This window comes from Chlamydotis macqueenii, chromosome 6, assembly GCF_036417535.1.
Source record: "Chlamydotis macqueenii isolate bChlMac1 chromosome 6, bChlMac1.mat, whole genome shotgun sequence".
NCBI classification, from domain to species: Eukaryota; Metazoa; Chordata; class Aves; order Otidiformes; family Otididae; genus Chlamydotis; species Chlamydotis macqueenii.
In genome coordinates this window covers 34,700,257-34,721,052 of record NC_141561.1, presented here as the reverse complement: position 1 = coordinate 34,721,052, position 20,796 = coordinate 34,700,257, and the positions used below count along the sequence as shown (strand labels likewise).

Below are 20,796 nucleotides of genomic sequence, written 5' to 3'. Positions count from 1 at the left end.
GTGGTAACAGTAGATCCTCCATATCATCCCTTTTACTAATAGTCTATTCAATGAATTGATCTCCCCGATCATATTAGGCTTGCCAATAAATATCTATAAATCCCATATGAAAGCAAAGAGAGCATAACTGGCAATTTTGAAGGCTGTAGTTCACAATTTATCAAATAGCAGTTACAGAGTATTTACTCCACATTCAGGTGACCTCTGGCACCTAAATGAAGAGTCAAGTTCTTTTTCTCAAGGATCTAGTTTTAAGTTTAAATAGGAACATTTTAGCCAGAACTCTTAATGCTGTTACTCACTTATGCTTAATTCAGGTTCAGACCTTCCATTATAGCAGAAACTAAATCTCCTACCGTCTGCATTTGCATGAGATTTAGTTATTTACTGTTCTCTCCATATTCACTTCTGCAATTGGAGTTTTTCAACTTTCTCCTCATGCTATGGGGCACTATGCTCAGAATCCCACAAAGATAATGAGAACGTCCAAGCTGGCGGGTATTAACTCGGTTGTTACTTACCGCAGGACCTGGCAGCCCTGGCATACCTCTTTCCCCTCGCTGTCCTGGCATACCAACAATACCTCTTTGGCCAGTAGTTCCGGCTGGGCCAGGGGGGCCATCCGGGCCCTGAAATCCACAAAGGATAAAACAACATTACTTTCATTTCAGTGGCAATAAGTGTAAGTAACAACGAGACCAAGCTTAGAGTTGGTCTAGGGAGAATTAATAACATCAACCAAGGACGTACTGGCTGCCCATCTTCCCCTGCATCACCCTTGTCTCCAGGACCGCCAGGAGGCCCAGCTGGCCCTCGATCTCCCACACGGCCATGAGAACCAGGATCACCACGAAGACCTGGGGGACCTTCTTTTCCTGGCTCACCAATAGGACCAGCAGGCCCTGGAGCTCCCTGAGAAGATTAAAACACCTTGTTAAATTGGACCCTTTTCTGATCAGGACAATTAAATTCTAAGGACTGTGTTTTGATTAACTATAAATCTGCATACTCTAAGGAATGCCCAAAGTGTAAATGAGCTAAGAGCTATTATTCATTTGATCACAAATGAGATGACACAAACATCTAATCAAATTATGTCCAAGCTTCACTCCCTCTCCCCATACAATTTGCAATTCTAAAGTCCTTCCTTTAAATTACACACTTTTTTTTGTTTCTCTTTTTTTTCCCCTTTTTTTTTTTTTAAACCTCAGGTGTACAAACACTGCTAGTAAACTTGCTTTTCCTTATTCTTTCCAATATCACCAAGCTAAACTCCATATTTAAACTTTTCTTTTATATGGTACAAATTAGTGTTTTATTGCACCTTTGCTTATTTCTCAAATACTCATTAGACTTCACATTTATATAATGTTTTCCATTATATTCATCTTTTGCTAAACTCACAACGACTGCAAGTTATTTTTCTCATCAAAACATTAAAAGGCATATGAAGAGTGTCAGTTCTCTGCACGGAGTTGAATTTTCACTTGTTGATCCACAGCTAATTTTTCTTTTTTTTAGTGTTTCTGAAAATGTTTAGACATGAAAGATTCTGTAGTTTCGTTTTGTTTTATTAATTTATTTTTAATGGATCTTATGAGTAACTCCACCGATGACATAACCTGGCAGAGGACTCTTCCTTTTCCAGAAACTCTCCTAATTTCAGTCACTACTGAAGAGATAAAAAAAAGTAAAAAGTACAGGAAGAGATAGGTTGTTATTTTGTTCCCGTAAGCAATTAAGTCATTAGAGCAGCTTGAACAGCTCAAAGCCTGCTTAAATCAGTGACAAGTCTTGCAGTAATTTGGACACACTGACACTGGATCAAGCCCAAGGCTAATAAGTTTTACTTAATGAGGTCAGATGTAAGCATACAGTCACAGAAATCAGTGTTGACAAACTATTCTCTTCTATAGCATCAGGTCATGAACACTGCTCCACTTTTCCTTCTTTATTTGGTCTTCAGGTTTTCAACAACCAATATTTAAGACACACCTATTAGGAACACAACAATTGACTTACAGTAGGTCCTGGAGGCCCAACTCTTCCAGCAGATCCTGGGAATCCAGTAGCACCCTAAAAAAAAAAACACAACATTTTAATGAAAACTGTATTGAAAGAAATACAGCACTGGTTACCTCAAATGTTACAATTACAGACTGTGGAAAAAACAAGCTGAGATGAAGAACAATACACACATTACATAAAATTTCAGTATTAGATTATCTGCAGTCAGGCCTCAAAAAATAAAAACTACTTACAGGTGGACCCTGAGTTCCTCTACCACCTTTCAGACCAGGAACACCTGAAGGGCCCTAAGAGGAAAGAGAAAGAGAGCAGTGACAGTGAATATCCAATCAAGATCAGCCTATGCCACTGGTTCTCTGATGATGTTTTTTATACTTACTGGTGGACCAGGAGAGCCAGCAAGACCCTGTGGTCCCGGAGATCCAGCATCTCCTTTCTGTCCAGGTTCTCCAGGTTCACCTTTCACACCTGGCTGACCATCAGGGCCCTATAAGAAATAATATTTAGAAGAGATTGCAGGTCAGAGAATATAAAATCTTCCTAGCCTAACAAAGTAATTTAGTAGGCAAGTTCTAGAAGGCAAAAAAGAACAGGAGAACAAACTAGCCCAGAAAAACAGTGCATTTGCCCAGTGGTTCTGTTCAAGATAACTGTAACAGTTCAGGACAGTCTTAAGAAGGTCACAGATAGGATTTTTCTGAAGTCTGTGAAGTCAGAATTTCCATTTAAAATACTTTCTTATCTAACTCACATTTTTCTTTCCTTAAGATTTTCTGTTTTCCTGAGTAGCTATTACATACCTAAAAGCAAAAGGAACTGAACAAACATTGTCTTTTCTAGTCTTTTTTCCCCACCAAGGGAAGTATGTGCCTGACTCTTTGCAAAAGGTCTGAAACACAATATTTAGGCTGTGAGAAAGTTTGGGATATTCACTGGAGAACTCACAAACTTTCCATTTGGTCCATCAATCCATTCCAGCCTTCACCAGTCATACAGCAAATCTTCAGTAGATGACACTTTATAACTTGCCTCAGTTTAATCTCAAAGGAGCAACATAGCATATTAATGAAAATATGAATCTGGTGAGCAATTACATAATCCTATCAACAAAACCACTTTTCAAGTGTCTAGAGCATTTACTGGCCGTTTTCTTTACTTGATACATTGATGGGAAAAAGAAACAGCTCTTTTTGCAACAAAAACGTGACTCATGTTCCAGAACACTGCAGTACTATTCATAATGAAGGAAACAAAGTCTGTCAAAGCATGACTAAAGGAAACTCACACAAAACACTACAAAAAAAAATTACAGAATACATACCGGAGGACCAGCAAAACCAACAGCACCAGTTGGGCCATTTTCTCCTCGGGAACCCTGGTCAAAAAATTTAGAACAGCTGTATTTAACATAAAAGTCTTTCTATATACAGTGTAATTTGCAGTTAAGCATACAAGAAAGGATGCTAACTATTTACTGTCATAACTGTGATTATACTTCTGCTTTATTAATCAGAATCAAATGGTTTTTAATAAAAATTAAATACCTATGATGTAAAAATCTGCCATGTGTTCAAGACTATACGTTAACTGTCAGAATTTAGAGATGGAAGGCATGTGCAAGCACTAAAACCACAACAGGAGAAATTCCGCTCACAACTATTTCCAGTGACAGCAGGATTAGCCAAAGTGCACACACTTTATGCTACCCACCATTCCAATCAGATAGACTGAGGGGGAAAAAAAAAAAAAAAAGAAAGAAAGAAAAAAAAAAAGAATAGTTCAAAGATGTATTCTTCTACAAGGTCAGAATGGGCTACAAGCTGCTTCAACTGAGCTTTCCACACAACATTTGTTTGGAAAAGAAGGAGCTGAAAGCTGCCAAGTTCCAGCACTCCCCAGAGGAGTGGAAGCTATTCCAATATACACTGGAAATGAGGCTGTTCTGATTTATGACAGACACATAATCAATCCCAAGCAGTATGAAAGATCTAGAAGAGCTGAGCCTCTAACTCCCTAATCAAAGTCAACCCTTGAAATCCTTAAAATCCAAAATAGATCAAAGATTACAAGAGTTAGCATAATTAGATGAAAACGAAGACATATTTCTCTTCTTTGTCCATCTACCTATTTGTATGTGTACAGTAGCATCTGGTATGCGCATGCTTTTAAAAAGATCTAAATAATTAAAAATGGCGGCATACTTTCAGGAGTGGGGTAAAGGAGGGTCAATCCATGTAAAGATTGCCCTAAAACAAGTATAGGACAGAGGAACAAGATCTCCCAATAGTTTTGCAAGTGCACAGCATCAAGACAGAACTATAGATTTTGGCTACAAAGAAAGCAGAAGAAAAAGATGAAAATACATCAGCGAATGAGATAAAACCTGGAGCTTGAATCAATGTTAGATATTGTTAACTTACGTCAGGCAAAAAACAAACATGTTTACTCACAGGGTTTCCACGGGAGCCAGGAGGACCAACTAGACCTCGAGGACCTGGTTCACCCTTAAAATAAAATTAAATTTACTAGAGAAGTAGCAAAATGCCAATAAAGTATGATAATATTAAGAAACTTCAGTACGGAATGGTATAAAAATCTGTTTACCTTTTCACCAGTGGGACCTGCTGGACCCATTGGGCCTATTGGACCAGGGAGACCCTTTTGAACAAATTAAGATAAAAGGAAGTTAAAAAAGTAATGCTTCAAAATTGTTAGTTTAAAACTTCTCCTATGTTACTATTTCCATATGCTTTTTAATTGCTTTAAATTCTCCTCCTTTATTTCTGAAATCTTGTCGGGTGTTTTTTACCTAAAATTTACTTCTGTTTCCTCTCCCAGTTACCAAAATCTCACATCTTGAAAGCTCAGCTTTCATTCCTTCTCTCTTTCTTCACTAACTTCATCTTCTACTTTATGCAAGCGCTTATGAATAAGGCCAATGATAATAAAAGCCCTGTTTTTATTTTGCTCTCTCAGGAAATGTCCTTTTTTCCTCACCTGCACAGAAGCTATTTGTTTTATGCTAGTATTTTATTGCTTAAGTTAATTTTCATGTGTCTATTGTTACTTTTGAAGATAATTTATGTCTTGAAAACTCCTCAAAAGTGTCCTTTTCCTCTTCATAGGGCAGTTAGACAAATAGGTTCCAATTTCTCCATCCAAATCCACCAACTGCATATTATTATCCTGCAGCACTATTCATATTACCTTTTTTAATATTTAGATATTGCAATTATGATTCTTGCACTGGAAGCACAGTACCACAAACTTGCACAAAGTTTAGCTCGAACAAAATTCTCCCTCCCCAAAACCAGGCACTGTAACTTAGTTTAAACTGAAGAGAAATACAAAAAAAAAAAAAAAAAAAAAAAAAGACAGCATTAACAAAGGATACTGCATCATCATCAATGCTCCAGTGATCAGGAGCAGAGATATCTGCAGATATTTAGCTTTGGAAGAGGGATGTACATTTAGTTCACCATTACTTTATCTGTTCATTAGTTACTGTAAACTCTGTTGCCCTACACTGACTAAGAACTGCTCTGTATCTTTGGATACTAGCTGACTTACAATGAAATTCCAGCTCACAGCTGCTAATTGTGAGTTAGTGCTTCTGTATGCTAGGGGTTCTCCAAAAACTTCTCCTCTTTAACTAGAAACTTAGTTCAGTCAGAATCCTCTGGATCTCAGATTTCCAAACGCCTAGCAGTTAATACTCTAACTGGTTTGCAAAACCCAAGAATCTCAGATAGACACGACTCATGTAAAAACTAACTCTAACAGCTTCTGGGAAGAAAATACAGCCAGTGCTTATACAGCAAACCCTGTATATCTGGGATTATTGGAGAGCCAGTCTATGCAGAAGTGCGCGTGCAACAGGTCTTGAACAGATTGGATTCACTGCACGTAGGAGAGTAGCCATGTTATTTATGCACAGGAGGTACAAAGCTTTCCAGAACCGTCAGCAACCTACTGCCCATATGGGGCTCAGTACACTCACGGGAATTTTTTGCCAATGAAACTCGGGACAGACCATGGGCAACTCAATCCAAACAATAAGGAGGCATCTGCCTTAGTTCAAGAGTCAGAATTGGTGGGCTTGCTTTCTGGCTATTGATCTCTGCCTGTCCCTTTCTTTCCCTATTTTCACTATAGTCAGCTTAGCTGAATCCCAAATGAACGTGCTACTTCTGGGAATCCTTTCCACTGACATCTTAACTCCCATTATTGATTACACAAAACACGGGCTTGGAACACAGATGTCCCAAAACATCGTGTACAGCAGTCGAAAAACCTGAAGACCAAATTTGGAGGGCAGGGTGAACGAGAACAACTGTCAACCCACAATACTGCCAAGTTGAGTAATGTTTAACTCTATGAGCCGAGTACCTCTAGCACAGTAAATCTGCTGTGTGGAGAGTAGGTGTAAAAAGAGCGACAGATTTACTTACTCTTGCCCCATCGTTACCAGCTGTACCTTCAGCACCTTTCTCACCTATGCCGCCCTATGGAAAAGACCCAGAAAGTCTCAATCACGACATTGAGCAGTTCATACCCTGGAACAACTACAGTACTAAGAGACAGGTGACTCTGCTCAGCACAACAGAAATAACCAGACTTACTCTATCACCCTTGGGGCCAGGTGTTCCAGCAATCCCTCTTTCTCCAGGCATACCTTGAAGACCCGGTGGGCCTGGATCACCGGGCATCCCAGTAGGGCCTGGGCTTCCCTGAAACAAATAAGGAACAAGTTGTTGTCCATTCATCTGAGAACTATCTTTGTCTCTAGGCTGCAGAACATGCTGTGCCTGTGTTGAAGTCTCTGGGGTACAGTTTTAAGTAATAATTTTCTCTTAAATTTGGACATTATGCATGTCCAAATACCTTTCTTTTCTCATTGTGTCACTCAAGAAGTTCAGTTGTAATACTGTAGTCCTTCCAAACACATTACTATTTACTCAGTGCATACTGGGGATGAGAACAGGTGAAAAAAGAAGCTTGAGCATCTTTCTAACTTGACCTTGATGCCACTGGGTCTATCACACAAACTAGCTACAGGTAGAAGTTGTCAGTGGCAGAGATGCTTTATTTATGCTTTGCTTCTCACAGTTCACATCCATTACGGTCCTGCATTACAAGGGACACTCCCTCCCTCAGGTAACCTTTCTAAGCCCAATTATACCAATTGTAGGTGAAAAAAAGGCATGCAGTTTTCAGTACTGTCTTTTAAACACTCAACCCTGCCAAGTTTCTTCACATAAACTGACATTATTGTTAAAATGCAGCCATTGCCAGAGGGTTTTCTGCAGTTCAGAAATGGCTTTGCCCTGTTCTTCTGAGAAACACAACCACCATTTTACATTTCAGACCTATATAAATTAATACAAAATGTGATTTCTCAACACTTTAGTATCTTGCAAGTTGTTAGTATTGTTGTACTGGAATAACTTGTAAGTCCTCCTAGAACCCTTATATAAACAAGATACCTTTCATTAAAAGATATCCCTTTTATATTATAACAAAAACGCTGTCTCTCTTAGCGTTCATGCAAATTAGCAGAATTGTACATTACATCACTGTAGAAATCTTCACTGAGCTTACCTTTGGACCATCAGGACCATGACCTCCAGCCATACCCTTTTCACCCTGGAGTCCTGATGCACCTGGTTCTCCCCTTTCCCCTGGATTGCCACGTTCTCCCTACAAAATGGAAAATTATTACTTATTTAGAAGTCAGGATACAGTTCTGGTAGACAAAATTGTACATACACCGTAAGTGCAGCACTGCTATTCAAACAAAGAGCCTGTGAACAAATTCTAGGAGAACCAACCAAATAAAAAACAGTTTTATGCTTTTATTGTTAAATGTAAGGGAAATACCATGTTGCTCAGCAAACTAAAAACTGCTATTTCACAGCTGCAAACCAAAGCACTTAGCAGCAAGTACTCAACACCACTTCATGAGCTATGAAACCATTAAAGGTGGTAGGTTTTACAGAAACCATTTTAAAACGTATCCGTGTTTACAACCATTTTATTAGTGAGGAAAAAAAAGTCAAATATTCGCTTTAGCTGTTAAAGGACATTTTATGTATCAACTTTCAACCTCAGAGAACTGTTATGAATGTTTAAACTCTGAAAGACAATACTTACCCTAGGGCCCAACGGACCAACAGCTCCAGGATCTCCAGGAACACCCTAAGCAGAATAGAACTCACCATTAGAATGGAAGCATTATTCATAGCCTTATACTTACAGAAACTAGAGATACAACATTTTCATTTCCAAAGTACTGTGAATGTAGATGGCTAGTTCTGAATATTATCTGTCCACGATAAGAGGAGATAGTCCAACTCAGTCCAAGAAGATGATCAGATTCTAGTAATTATTTTCTCCAAAAGCAGTTCTTGGACAGTTTGCAGACTACATCAGTACAGATTTTCAAATAGAGGGGGAAACTAAATTACAAAGAGAATAAAAGGTAATACTACTTTATGACGTGAATTCTTGTTAAATTACACAGAAATTACCTGATCACCTGGCTTTCCTCCCTCACCTGGAGGACCCGGTGGCCCAGGCAAGCCCTATTAAAAAAAAGTAAAAATGGTCACTAACATGATAGAAAGTTATGTAAATCCAGATTTAATTAAGACACCAAGAATATTAATGTAGTATTACACCCTGTACAAGAGTACACCCTCAGAGATCCCCAAGCAAAATAACTACATTAATATTTCACCCAAGTGTTTTCTCCCCTCTAAATGAGATGGCAACCCTTAATATTCGTAGGACATATGCGCATCAGCCCTAAAAATAAAGTTCTCTATAACCAAAGACTGACTTAATTAATACTTGATTATCAAAACAATACTTTTGCTCCATACTTAGAACATTGGAAAATGTCCAAATTAAAACTGAAAACCAACAAAGGTTTTCTCAAGGGATAGAGAGCTGATATGGTAAGACTTCGCCAGTTCAGTTTAGCACACAGCTGATGTGAAAGCTAAGTATCACTAATTATTCTGAGCCTTAGCTCTGACATTGTGTTTTGTTAAACATCTTGATTGAATTTCTCCAATTTAAGTTGATAAAGACATGGCTGGGTTTTTTTCTTTAAAAAAAATGAATGCACACACCTGAAACCCTGTAGGACCTGGAGGGCCTTGTTCTCCTCTTTCTCCTGCCAGACCCTACACAAAGGAAAGTAATAAGTAAACAGTACAGGAATGTAGGCAGGCTTCACAATTTTTTTAATCTATGCATATGTATATTTTTAATTACATATTTATCATACATTTTTACTTACCCCAGGCCAAGATATACCCTATCTAAAAGACATAATAACATGTATTCTTTAAGACCTCCCCCCTCAAAATTTTGTGCTGACAGGAAAACACTCAGTTCCATTGAAATCAAAGAAGCTAGGGAAATTAACTATGAGAACATTTTGCTCCTTGCACTACTTTTTGTAATGATTAGTAAAAGGTATTAGACTACTTATATATATTCTTTTTTTTCTAGCAATTTTTTTTCTTTAAATGTTCTGGAGATTTTTTCTTTGAAATAAACAACTGGCATAAAGATAGATAAAAACAGAAGTAGAAAGAGTAATAAATGGATGGAGCAATGGGCAGGCAGCGTGGTAAAAGCTGACTTACTGATGGGCCAACAGGACCAGAAGGACCAACTTCACCATCTTTACCAGGGGCTCCCTAAATTAAAACGACATAGGAAGAAGTTTCGTACAGTGAACACATATAACAGAAAAGCATAATTTTCTGTAATCAGTGCAAATAACAGTCACACTCACTCTCTGTCCTGGGACACCTGCATTGCCTGCTTCTCCAGGTTTTCCAGGATCACCCTAATTTGCAGAAATAAAAATTACTATTTTGCGATACCATTTCCATCCGTTAAAATACATGCAAATGGTTAAAGTTAGACAGATCTTGGGTACAAGGTGCCATACTCACACTACTACCCTTTGGCCCAGGAAGGCCCATACTGCCTGGCTGACCTCTGATTCCTATTGAACCTGCTGGACCAGGACGTCCATCTTCTCCAGGAGCACCCTACAGAAAAAAAAAAAAAAAAAAAAAAATTTTCAACATTAAATTGGAAAATCTTTGTATATATAAAAAATAACATTAATCTGGTTTGATGCTACGGTTGTCAGTCAAAATGTCTTTAAAGGAGACTTATCTTTAGCCATACTGATAGACTTAACCAAATACTACACAATTATCATCACTGAGCTATTATGTAAAAATACTTTATTGTTTCCTTAAAGAGACATTTAGAAAAGATATTTAGTTCCAAGTAGTTTAAAAATATTGCAGCAGCTGCTAAACAACAGACACTGCTACACAAACAAAACTAAAGAGAAGATGAACCTTCAGAAATCAAGAAAATTCAATTTAATAAAAGTAATTTTAATGAGTTAGTATCTTCAAATTACTGTTTCTTTACTGAAAGTACTGATTTGTTGTTGCTTACCAAGGGGCCAAGTTTTCCTTCAGGGCCTTGAACACCTGGATTTCCTGTCAAACCCTAAAAGCCAGAATAATATTTGTGTTAAATTGTGTATATAATTCTAGAACAGTAGAGAAATGTAAATAAATGCAGAACACATGCTCAGTGGCTACTATGGTACAAACACTAAGATACTCTTTGCAAAGAGTATCTTCTCTGTATCAAAGCTCCTTATCCTCATCTTCACTTTACAGCTTCACCCCCTCATTGTCTTTGATCTTCCCTTCTCCTATTCTTCATTTTCTTGCTTTTACACCTCTTGAGCTTCTCACAGGCTCATCTTTATTTCTGACAACACTACCTAGTGATCTATATCACATCTTACACTTGCTGTTCCCTTCCTCTCCTTTTGTGATATTCCAAAATTCTCCCCATGCATTTTTCCTGGAAAAAATCTCTAGATGACATGCACCACTCAGCTATGCAAGTCAGTCACCAATGTAACGAATGTCTCGCCTTCAATTCACGTTAACTGCGGCAACTATGTACTTTACAAGCACACTTCCTTCAGTTGCCTTAGCCAGCCTCAATCAGGGCTATTCCTCCTTTTTCAAAGACAAATGGAAGCTGCGCTTCCCAACATCAGCAGGTAAAAAGACAGGTATTTTGGCCTTTACTCTTTAAGTAGCCCCACTGAAACAAGTCTGTCCTTGTATAACAGCTTCCTAGTTCTGCAGAGTTCATTGTTGCCTTTGGAAAATTAAAAATGCCATGCTTTATAGTGTACTGCTAATAGTTCCTTACCCTTGCACCAGGTAGGCCAGGTTCACCAGGGCGCCCAGGATCTCCCTGACCCCCTTTAGGACCAGAAGAACCTGCTGGACCACGCTCTCCTTGGGCACCCTAGAAAGATACCAATGGGCTACCAGTTAAACAGGTAGAACAACAACAGTAAGTGAAGGTTCAACAAAACAGGTTTCTTCTATTAAGGATCTATTTTTGCAAACAGAGTTCCAAATCAATTGTACTTTTATTATTATCATTGTTTTTTCCCAAATTATTACTTGAACGTTACCTCATAAAGCAACTTTATATAAGAATTTTAGAACCCCTGTTATTTTTGCCAAGACGTTAGGAATTTACAGAAACACTAAATTTCATATATGTGAGACACTTCCCTGGAAGTGTTAGAGCAGTTAGGAAAGCCAAAGACAGGTAAGCCCACCTGTTCAACGGACAAGTCCAGAAAAACTATACGACACACAAAGAAAAGGCAATTTTTCAAATTGTTGCCTACTCCAGAGCCACACATAAAGCAATATAGCAGTAGAACAGATCAATGTCTCTTATCTAGTCACATTTTAGCATGATGGAATATTAAGTCAGGGACAAGCAAGTAAAGCTGAACAACACAGGAATTGAAAGTGACCTTTCTCCAAAACAATTGTAGTCTCAAAACATTCAGGCCCTTTTTCGGCATTTGTCAACTCCTTTTGATCCTGCTTCCAGTGATCTTGAGGATCTGCCTATTTGCCCAGAAGCAGACGTATTTAATGGTACACTTTCTTTCTATACATCTATATGTATGAAAATTTTAAAAATGACCGGTAAAAGATGGACGCTTTAATTTCATTTACCTTTGGTCCAGGCAAGCCATCAGAACCTGGAAAACCACGGTTACCAGGAGCACCCTAGGAAAAGCCACAGACACAGGATTATTATCTTAATTTTTACTGAACTTACTGCAAATAAAGTACTAGAGTTATGGTTCGAGGGTTCAGTTTATTTCCTTACAACCTTCTTACTTCAATACTTTAAACTTGACTTTTTTTTTTTTTTTACCACTTGGAGTGGTAAAAATTCCAGTGTTTCATTCACGCATGCTGAACAGCTCCTTCTATGTGAACAGCCTCAATGAAAGCAAGATGGTCATTTGTACAGGGTTAGGCAAAAGATCTGCAGATTAGCTCATCATATCTCCATCATTTCTCCTACCATACTAGCCTGTGCACTGAATCCACAAATGCAAATACCCAGGGTAAAAAATAATGCACAGCATTAACTACTGTTAGGAAAATAAAGTTTGACTCGACCACAACGAAGCTGTAAGAAAATTCATGGTTAGGTTAAGAGGTTTTTCAGCTTAGCAGTGCATGTCTCAAGACACATTATTCCTTTGGATTGCTTACCCTTTCTCCAACAGGACCTGGTGGACCTACTGACCCTGGATCACCTCGAGGACCTCTTTTCCCTTCTTCACCTACAGGGCCAATGGGACCCTGGGGACCTTGTGGGCCCTAGTCAATGTGAAATATTTTTTTAAAAGTCATTGTTAGGTTCATCACTTCTCAGGTATATTGATACAGACTGTATTCTAAACATCATAAACGTTTTTCAAATCAAGGAAAACATTAGTTATGTTTTAAATCAGTTAAAAATGCAGCTTTTCAGCATCAGCTTTTCTCTTTCACAATGTTTATAAGCTAATATTTCGGTAAGTAGCACACTACGAATAAACTGTGATTTGCACTTCAGCTGTACAGTACTTATAATCACCTATTTGCTCAGACACAATGATTTGTATTTACTATTATCAATTGGACAAGGAAACCACTACTTCATCTCTACATTTTTGTCAGTTATTACATGATCATTTAACTAGTGAGAAAGAAAAACTAAAGATTGGTTGACAAGACAAACTGACTCCAACTCTGTAGAAACACTTCTCTTCCAAAATTCACATTGGGTACAGCATTGAATTAGCCATGTTTTCAAATAAACTTTCACAAATGTTAGCTGCGGGCTAAACAGCTATTCATACCATAAATGTAAAAGTATTTGTATTATTTTCATGTAGAAATAAAAAGATAGTTAATATATACATAACTGCATAAGTATAAAATGTATTACACGCAAGTTTAAAATAAAAAGGACTTTTTAATTATAATAATCACACAGACAGACCTGTGTGCTCTTATATGTCCAGAACCATATGGATCCATGCCATATGAGATTAAGAAATTGGAATACACTCATTCTGTGTGCTACAGAAACCTCAGCAGACGCACTAATTGTTTTTTTCTGTCCTTGAGTCCCGCAAGGCCTATATTGTGTAGGTGATGTATAACGTCAAAGGTCCTACTTCGCCATTCATTGCTAGTACTGTCTAGCCAGGTTCACTGCAGTTTATCTTCCACAATAATTACTCTCGTGATTATCAGCATAAGAAGTATCTTGAAAATTATAAGAACCTAGGCAAAATACTTATACAGGCCTTCGTGATTCCTTTTCATCTTACAAAGGATATGGAGACTTACAGGTTCACCTTTGGGTCCTGCTTCTCCCTTGAAACCTGGGACGCCAGGGTCTCCCTGGAAAAAAACACATGAATAACACCCACAAGGTGTTATGCATAAATTTATGCATAAACTCTGCATAAATAATTTGATCGTTTTGTATTATGCTATGAAACAGAAAAACACTTCCTAGATGAGTAACTAGTTGAAGGCAATACAATAGGATGCCTATAATGGTTTGCCTTTCCCCTTAGTGTGCTTTTTATTATGTTGTTATCAATACAAAAACTTAAATAAGACTATTTCAGGACACAACTGTTACTGTTTGTCCAAGTTTATATAGACACTCTTTTTTCTTAGACCTTTAGGGAAGCAAAAGCAGTATATTTTGGACACACAGAAGATTCACGAGATCTGAGTGTCAGCACACTCACTAGCATGCTATTAATTTAATTAAAGGAACCCCACTGCTAATTACTGTTTCATTCTCACAGAGTGACATATCTGCAAGGCATTACAGTTTAAACAGAGACAAATATGTCATTACCGGCTGGCCTCGAATACCAGGTGGACCGGTACTGCCTTGTGGTCCTGGGGAACCAGGTGGACCCGACAAACCAGGGGGGCCTCCAGTGCCTGGAGATCCCTACAAGTAGAAAGGACAGTAAGCACAGTAAGAAGAGAAAAAAAAAAAAAAAAAAAAAAAAAAATTCACTTACACAATCTTTTCAACAGGTTATACGATTACTTACAGTAGGGCCCTTAGCACCTGGGGAACCATCTGTCCCTTCGGTACCCTAAAGATAACGTACCAATCATTAAAATTAATTGTGCAAATACTAATATGGGTAACAAAGCATGCAAGTTAATGTGATTTTTAATCTTTAAGATCTTATGTTTAAGTTAAGCTTTACAGTACTTCTAGGGCTGAGACTCTATCAAGCTGTGTAACTTCCATTTTTCCAAGTGGTTTTAATTAAATAATGAAAAGCTCTTTTCAACAAAATAAGCACAAAACAAATAAGTGAGACTTCTCCTTTCCTGGTGGGGGGGTGGGGGGGGGGTGCAGGGAAGTAACCTAAGCAAAACTCCATGTCCATCAAGTGGGGTATTAAAATTCCCTACAAACAGGCAACATGCACAAGCTGAGCACTGAGGAACTCAATTTAATGTACTTACAGGAAGACCTTGTGATCCAGCTGGACCCTGTGGACCTGTTTCACCTCTTTGTCCTTGAGGACCTTCAGGACCACGAGGACCCGTTGGACCTGCTTCACCCTAAGATTTCACGTGAGAAAACAACTGGAGATTACTTTGCTCTAAAAAGTAGCACTACAAAGCAACTAAGGAGGAATACTGAGTTTGTAAGAGAAAGACAATTCAGGTTTTGAAGTAGTTTATTATCCTTGACATATATTTTTGCTTACATAATTCTGCTTCTACTATTTATATATGAACATAAACTTAAAAAGTACAGAGTTTTTCCTCACTGTATACAAGGAAACTTTCTACAGAGAAGCGGCACTATATTCAGCGGTTCACATCAGACCAAATATTTTAGACAGACACCTCTAAAATTCCAGTGTATATCTAATTTGACAATTTTTATTTAGCTTCATTAACATGAAGGCTTTAGATTTAGAAATGATAACACATCTGGAGGGTTTTTTTGCACAGGACATATTAACTCACTGTTGCAGCACTATATTAAATATAAAACCCCTGTAAGATTGGAATGGATGCTCAAAAAAAAAAAAAATTCCTCCTGGCATCTCCTTTGAATTTTCTCCATATAGGAAATATGCCTTTGGAACCGACGGTTGTTAATATCATGCCTTCATAACCAAAGTCCACATCTTCACTGTACGGTCTGCTTAGCTTTGAGGAGTTCAAAGCAGCTATTCCAATTTTACATCATCTGATGCTCAAACTTGAAGGTAGTTCCCTCCTTTTCAAAAGCTTTAATTGATTTATCATGTGACAGCTTCTCCAAACATTTATTTAGGTATTAAGCAGTGCCAAAACATTTTATGACGTGCACTAAAATGTCTCATTTAATTGTATACTTTAGGTTAATACTCTTATTAAGACTTGTTTCCAAAAAACCACATTTTGTGAATGTTGCCAGCTTCACAACAACAGAAAACATCTGCTGAACTTGACTATCTGACTAATTAAGAGTTTATTCTTGTATCATTTTTTCCTATAATGTTTTAGGAGTGTAAAGGAACAAGGAGGAGCAACCGGGTGGAGGGCAAGCATAAAAAGTATAAGGAAGCTGTATGAGTTGTCTTTTCTATCTTTGCAGACATATTGTCAAGGCTAGAAAAAAAAAAAAATTACCACTTTACTGAAAAACAAGACAGGAAAGCGCCACAAAGGCAGTGCTGCAGCCAATGAAGTTTTCCATTTCAGCCCAATCACACAGAGCCACAAATGGTGGTAACCACCATCTTCTGTATTGCAACAAACTGCAGTACATCTCTGTTGGGGTTCAGGCATTTTCCTTACCAGTCTAGGTCATCTCAAAAAGTGTTCTCAACCAAAACCGTAAGTTTCAGCACTAGAAGGGTACTGCACCCATGCTGTCTTAGACTAGTCCTCACAACTTAATTTGTCATAATTCACCTTGTATTCTTTGAATATAATGGACAAGATTCCTCAGGCACATCACAACAGTCATTTTATAATCATGCCTTAGCTCAAGCAAAAGTGAAAGAAAAGAAAGTATCCTAACTGTGGTGAATTGCAATTACTTCATTTGGCTTCTGATTGCTACCTTCTGTCTCAAAGTCTTGTCTAAGACTGATTTCACAGCAACTCTTAGTGACCTGTATACATGTCAGTCTAAAATCTGTGTAGTCCAGCACACTTTTTTTTAATTCTGTGTTGTGAGACATATTAAAAAACATACATATTTTTTGTTACCTTTACACCAGGAGCACCTGGAAAGCCTGGAGAGCCAGTTATGCCAAGTGGGCCCTATAAAAGACAGACACACAAAGCTGTAATTCAGTAGTTTACATCACACAGATCAGTATCTAATCACTGAGTAAATACAGTTCTGGGATTAAATGTATTTTTTTTAGTGACAAAACATTTGTTCGTATCAAAACCAAAATAAGTGTAAATGTCATTTTTTTTTCTAAGTGATACACATACATTTTATGGTATCGTAGTGCAGTACTTATTTTAATAATACATTTACTGACTGGAGTTAAGTTACAGCTCTTCATTCAGCTACTAATGCACAAATTGCAACATACACAGTTGAAAATTATTATAGCAAATGTTTTTCGATTTTAGTCTTTAACAAAATACTATCTTTCACATTTATACTACTCTGGTATGGTAACGAAAAGATCAGGTATTTGTTAAGCAATCACAATTTGTCCTACAGAATGTAGCAAAGGAGAGTTTCAATTCTTTTGCATTTAAAATAGTAATCTAGAAAAAAAGATAAATACAAGCCATGTCTACACTGAAACAATTGGTTGCTAGACGAGATTTTTGAGGTAAGTGACATGACAAGTGAAATTATAGTTAAAGGTTATGCAACTACGTGCCCTGCTTCCTACTCTTCTGCCCCACTGAGATTCTCAAATTCAAAGCCAAATTCATTTGCAAGCTTTAAAACACAGGTTTTGTATCCAATTCTCAAGGCTGTAGAGACAAAGACATACAGCAGAGACGGGTTACTGCTTGGATCTTTGCTCAGAGAAAGGCAGGTATTTCTGGAAAAGGAAGTGGAGGAAAGGTGGGGCTACCAGGAAACACAATGCCGTGCAGAGGTACACCATCAGCTCCCCAAACCAGTATAGCTCTCCCCAAATAGCATTATATCTTGAAACAGGCGAAGCTGTATCTAAGAAAGGCTGACAGCTCGAGCAGACCGTAGAATTGGTGTGGCTATGCTATTTCTGGTTCTAGAGCCAAATTCTTGCTGCACAGCACTGCAGCAGGTAGGCACACCTCATGTGGCTGCAAGTACGTGAAGCTTGGGCAGTGATGCAAACAGCTGGGGCTGCATTACATGTCAGACTGTCCAAACTGGCTAGAAAACAAACTTCAAGTGTATACCCCTGAATACACCTGTATGAGACCTTGTTTTGCTAAACAGAAAAAGACTTCCAGTTAAGGGCTTTAGAGTAAATTTGTAAATTGTTTCCATTTTCATAATGCCTCTTGTGCTGAACAAGACATTCAACAGAAGACTTTTCTACTGTAGTATAAACCCTGGATGGCGGCACACAGTGGTTATAGATATTCACTACAACGCTGTTCCAGATGAGTCCTTTCTATCTCTTCCTGATTTTCTCTCTTTTTGTAAAATATGATGCATACTGTGAAAAAATGTTCTATGTAACAAAGCTCTGCTGACAAACTTAATAAGAACAATCTGTCCCACTGAGCACTGATTACAGACGTTTCTGCCATGACCTTGCACTGGATTTCTGCAGAGCTGATATAACTGCTCACTAAGTATATTTTTGAAAACCTGTGTCCTGGTTTACTGGATCACAAATACACGTGTGCCAAATCTCTCTCTTGTTGCAGGACGAATTCCAGAATTGCAGTATACCACTGCACTGACCCAAATAACAATGCATTTCATTAACACTTCCTCCAACGAGAAACATATGCATTACCAGCACCTCCCTTGTGACACTACATGGGATTTTTCCAAAAATGTTAGCCAACCAATTATCATGTGTAGCTGATCTCATATGAAATATGCCAAATAAAAACTTGAAGCTCCATGTAAAATTTCATAGTTCAGGACCCAGCTTTTTTTAAACTTTATAATTTGTTTTCAATACTGAAAAATCTTTTGTTTCAAAGTTTCTTCTAGCAACTTGCCCTTCTTTCATAATACACTAAATAATTGAGATTCGCAGCTTTTAGGCACTTACACTCATTTTTTGAGCTTCTATTACAGTTAATCTTTTCTTACTGAACTTTGTAATAAAACAGTCTGTTCATTAAGATGACACAGGTAAACAAATGTTTCTCAAGACTTACTGTTAAACAAAGAGCATGCACAGAATTAAATTTTACTTGTAGGCAGGTGTGGTTTGGGTTGAGTCCAATGTGTGACTGGCCATAATTAAATTACCTTTTACACCTTTTGTAATGGATCAGTTGCAGGTAGCAAGGGCTGCTACCGGTGAGTGGCATTTCCTCTTGCTGGGAATGGGTGCAACTTGTCAACTTTGTATGTGAAGGAAGATAATATGCAATTATAAACTGTTTTATATGACAGTGCTTATCTTTAGGATGCTTATCTCCCTACAATATGGATCCCACTTCATAAAAGCAGCAAAGCATCATCCCTTCAGGGAGGATGCTCTAGCCTGCTCCTCTACAAGTTGAAACCTTCAGACAAAGCAAACTACAGAGAATAATTTTTCAGATGACAGCATTAAAGCCATGATCACTTACAGATAATTCCAGGTGCATTTACTGCTACAAGCAACTGGCAATATTTTTTGTGCTTTTGGCAGTGTCAAAAGGCAAGTGGCAAATACAAGGTGAAAAAAATAGGTGATTAAGAAAGAAACTTACCATTGGTCCTGGTTTCCCAGGCATACCATGCTGGCCACGTCCACCCTAGATATAAAAACGACAAGACAGAATACTCATAAGAACTCAAACTGATGTTTTTTTATTATTATTTATTGTTAGCAGTTGTGATAACAGCCATACATACTAAAGCAATTAATGAAATGCTGGATTGAACAGCCCTCCGAACACTGGCATGGAAAACTTCTGGAAGAAATTATGCTCACTCTCACGTAAATGCACTTTCCTATTTTCAGAGAGGCCAATAGTTTGACAGTGCAATTGTATAGAGCACAGAACATACATGGAGCACGTAAAAGTCACATGGAGAAATGCCAGAAAAAACAACACTTGACGCTGGACATAAAGCAACAGAAAGAAATTTCTACTCAAATGTGATCTCATGTTAAGGCTAATTCTTTTTTTTTTTTTTTTCTGAAAAGCAAAATAATTCTTAAGATGACCGTTTTATTACCTGAAATTAAATTATAAGACTTAATTTAAACTAAAGTTTAAATTTTAAACTTCTTTCTAGACAAAATCAATACACATTATTTCTAGTTTAGCAATTTATGGTGAAAATAGGCTCTCAAGAGAAATTTCACAGAAACAAAGAACAAATTTTTCTATCACAGAAAAAAAAAAAAAAAAAGTGTTGTCAGGGCATTTAGCCTCCTGGGCAGCTCTGGTGTGAGCAATTACCACACAGTCAGTATTCTCCTTTTAAAACTGTTTTTGACTTTTGAAATCTACAGTAAAGGTCTCAGCCCACAAAACTCTGCTCAGATCCTAACTTCCTTAAGCTACAGCAGAACTCTCAAAGGAAGTGACTAGCAGTCACATGAATAAACACTTTCAGGCTCAGGAATTTAAATTTAAGTAAAACAAGAGAAGAATTACAAGGAGAGAGAAGGAAGATCCTACTTACAGGGGCACCCTGTGGTCCAATTCGACCTCTTTCTCCTGGCATTCCTCTAGGTCCCTTGAAGAGAGAACAAAAAGTGCATTATTGAGGAGCTTATCGTGGCAGAATAACAGAAAGGGTTACATCGTTCACTTGACTTTTACCCCCATAGTGGAGAGAACACACACAACCCCATCTTTTTTTTTTTTTTTCTTTTTTTTTCTACTCTTTCTTTGCTTTTTACTTTTGGAAAAATAAAATTATTGACTTTTCCTTTGCTTCAAATAAGTTTTGCACTGCATCGCTCTTCAGTGATTTTCTGCTCAGTCATTTGCCTTTAACAAGACCCTGGTTAGGTTCACTGAGACTGCAAGCACGATAAGGACAGATGATAGCAACAGTTACAGAACTAAGCCATTTTTTTTTCTCCTGCAGGTATAGCTTATCTTCTCCCATGGCAGGAAAGAAGTAAGAGCTTACATAAATTCTTGCAGCCTCACAGGCTTGCCCAGTGGAATTTTAATAGACTGTAAT

General features: G+C 37.8%; 1 protein-coding gene across 1 annotated transcript in view; it reads right to left on the bottom strand.

The window, feature by feature from the left end:
- COL5A2 (collagen type V alpha 2 chain) overlaps positions 1-20,796 on the bottom strand; it is a 109,244-nt gene that overhangs the window by 12,602 nt on the left and 75,846 nt on the right. The window contains exons 16-43 of the mRNA XM_086750847.1: positions 20,287-20,340; positions 19,362-19,406; positions 16,725-16,778; positions 14,976-15,074; positions 14,549-14,593; positions 14,344-14,442; positions 13,818-13,871; positions 12,690-12,797; positions 12,138-12,191; positions 11,305-11,403; positions 10,525-10,578; positions 10,002-10,100; positions 9,839-9,892; positions 9,687-9,740; positions 9,165-9,218; positions 8,559-8,612; positions 8,182-8,226; positions 7,630-7,728; positions 6,651-6,758; positions 6,480-6,533; positions 4,633-4,686; positions 4,479-4,532; positions 3,350-3,403; positions 2,408-2,515; positions 2,262-2,315; positions 2,023-2,076; positions 751-912; positions 522-629 (exon numbers count right to left, since the gene is read on the bottom strand). Coding sequence (XP_086606973.1) covers positions 522-629; positions 751-912; positions 2,023-2,076; positions 2,262-2,315; positions 2,408-2,515; positions 3,350-3,403; positions 4,479-4,532; positions 4,633-4,686; positions 6,480-6,533; positions 6,651-6,758; positions 7,630-7,728; positions 8,182-8,226; positions 8,559-8,612; positions 9,165-9,218; positions 9,687-9,740; positions 9,839-9,892; positions 10,002-10,100; positions 10,525-10,578; positions 11,305-11,403; positions 12,138-12,191; positions 12,690-12,797; positions 13,818-13,871; positions 14,344-14,442; positions 14,549-14,593; positions 14,976-15,074; positions 16,725-16,778; positions 19,362-19,406; positions 20,287-20,340 — 2,034 coding nt within the window. The remainder of the gene's footprint in view (positions 1-521; positions 630-750; positions 913-2,022; positions 2,077-2,261; positions 2,316-2,407; positions 2,516-3,349; positions 3,404-4,478; positions 4,533-4,632; positions 4,687-6,479; positions 6,534-6,650; positions 6,759-7,629; positions 7,729-8,181; positions 8,227-8,558; positions 8,613-9,164; positions 9,219-9,686; positions 9,741-9,838; positions 9,893-10,001; positions 10,101-10,524; positions 10,579-11,304; positions 11,404-12,137; positions 12,192-12,689; positions 12,798-13,817; positions 13,872-14,343; positions 14,443-14,548; positions 14,594-14,975; positions 15,075-16,724; positions 16,779-19,361; positions 19,407-20,286; positions 20,341-20,796) is intronic.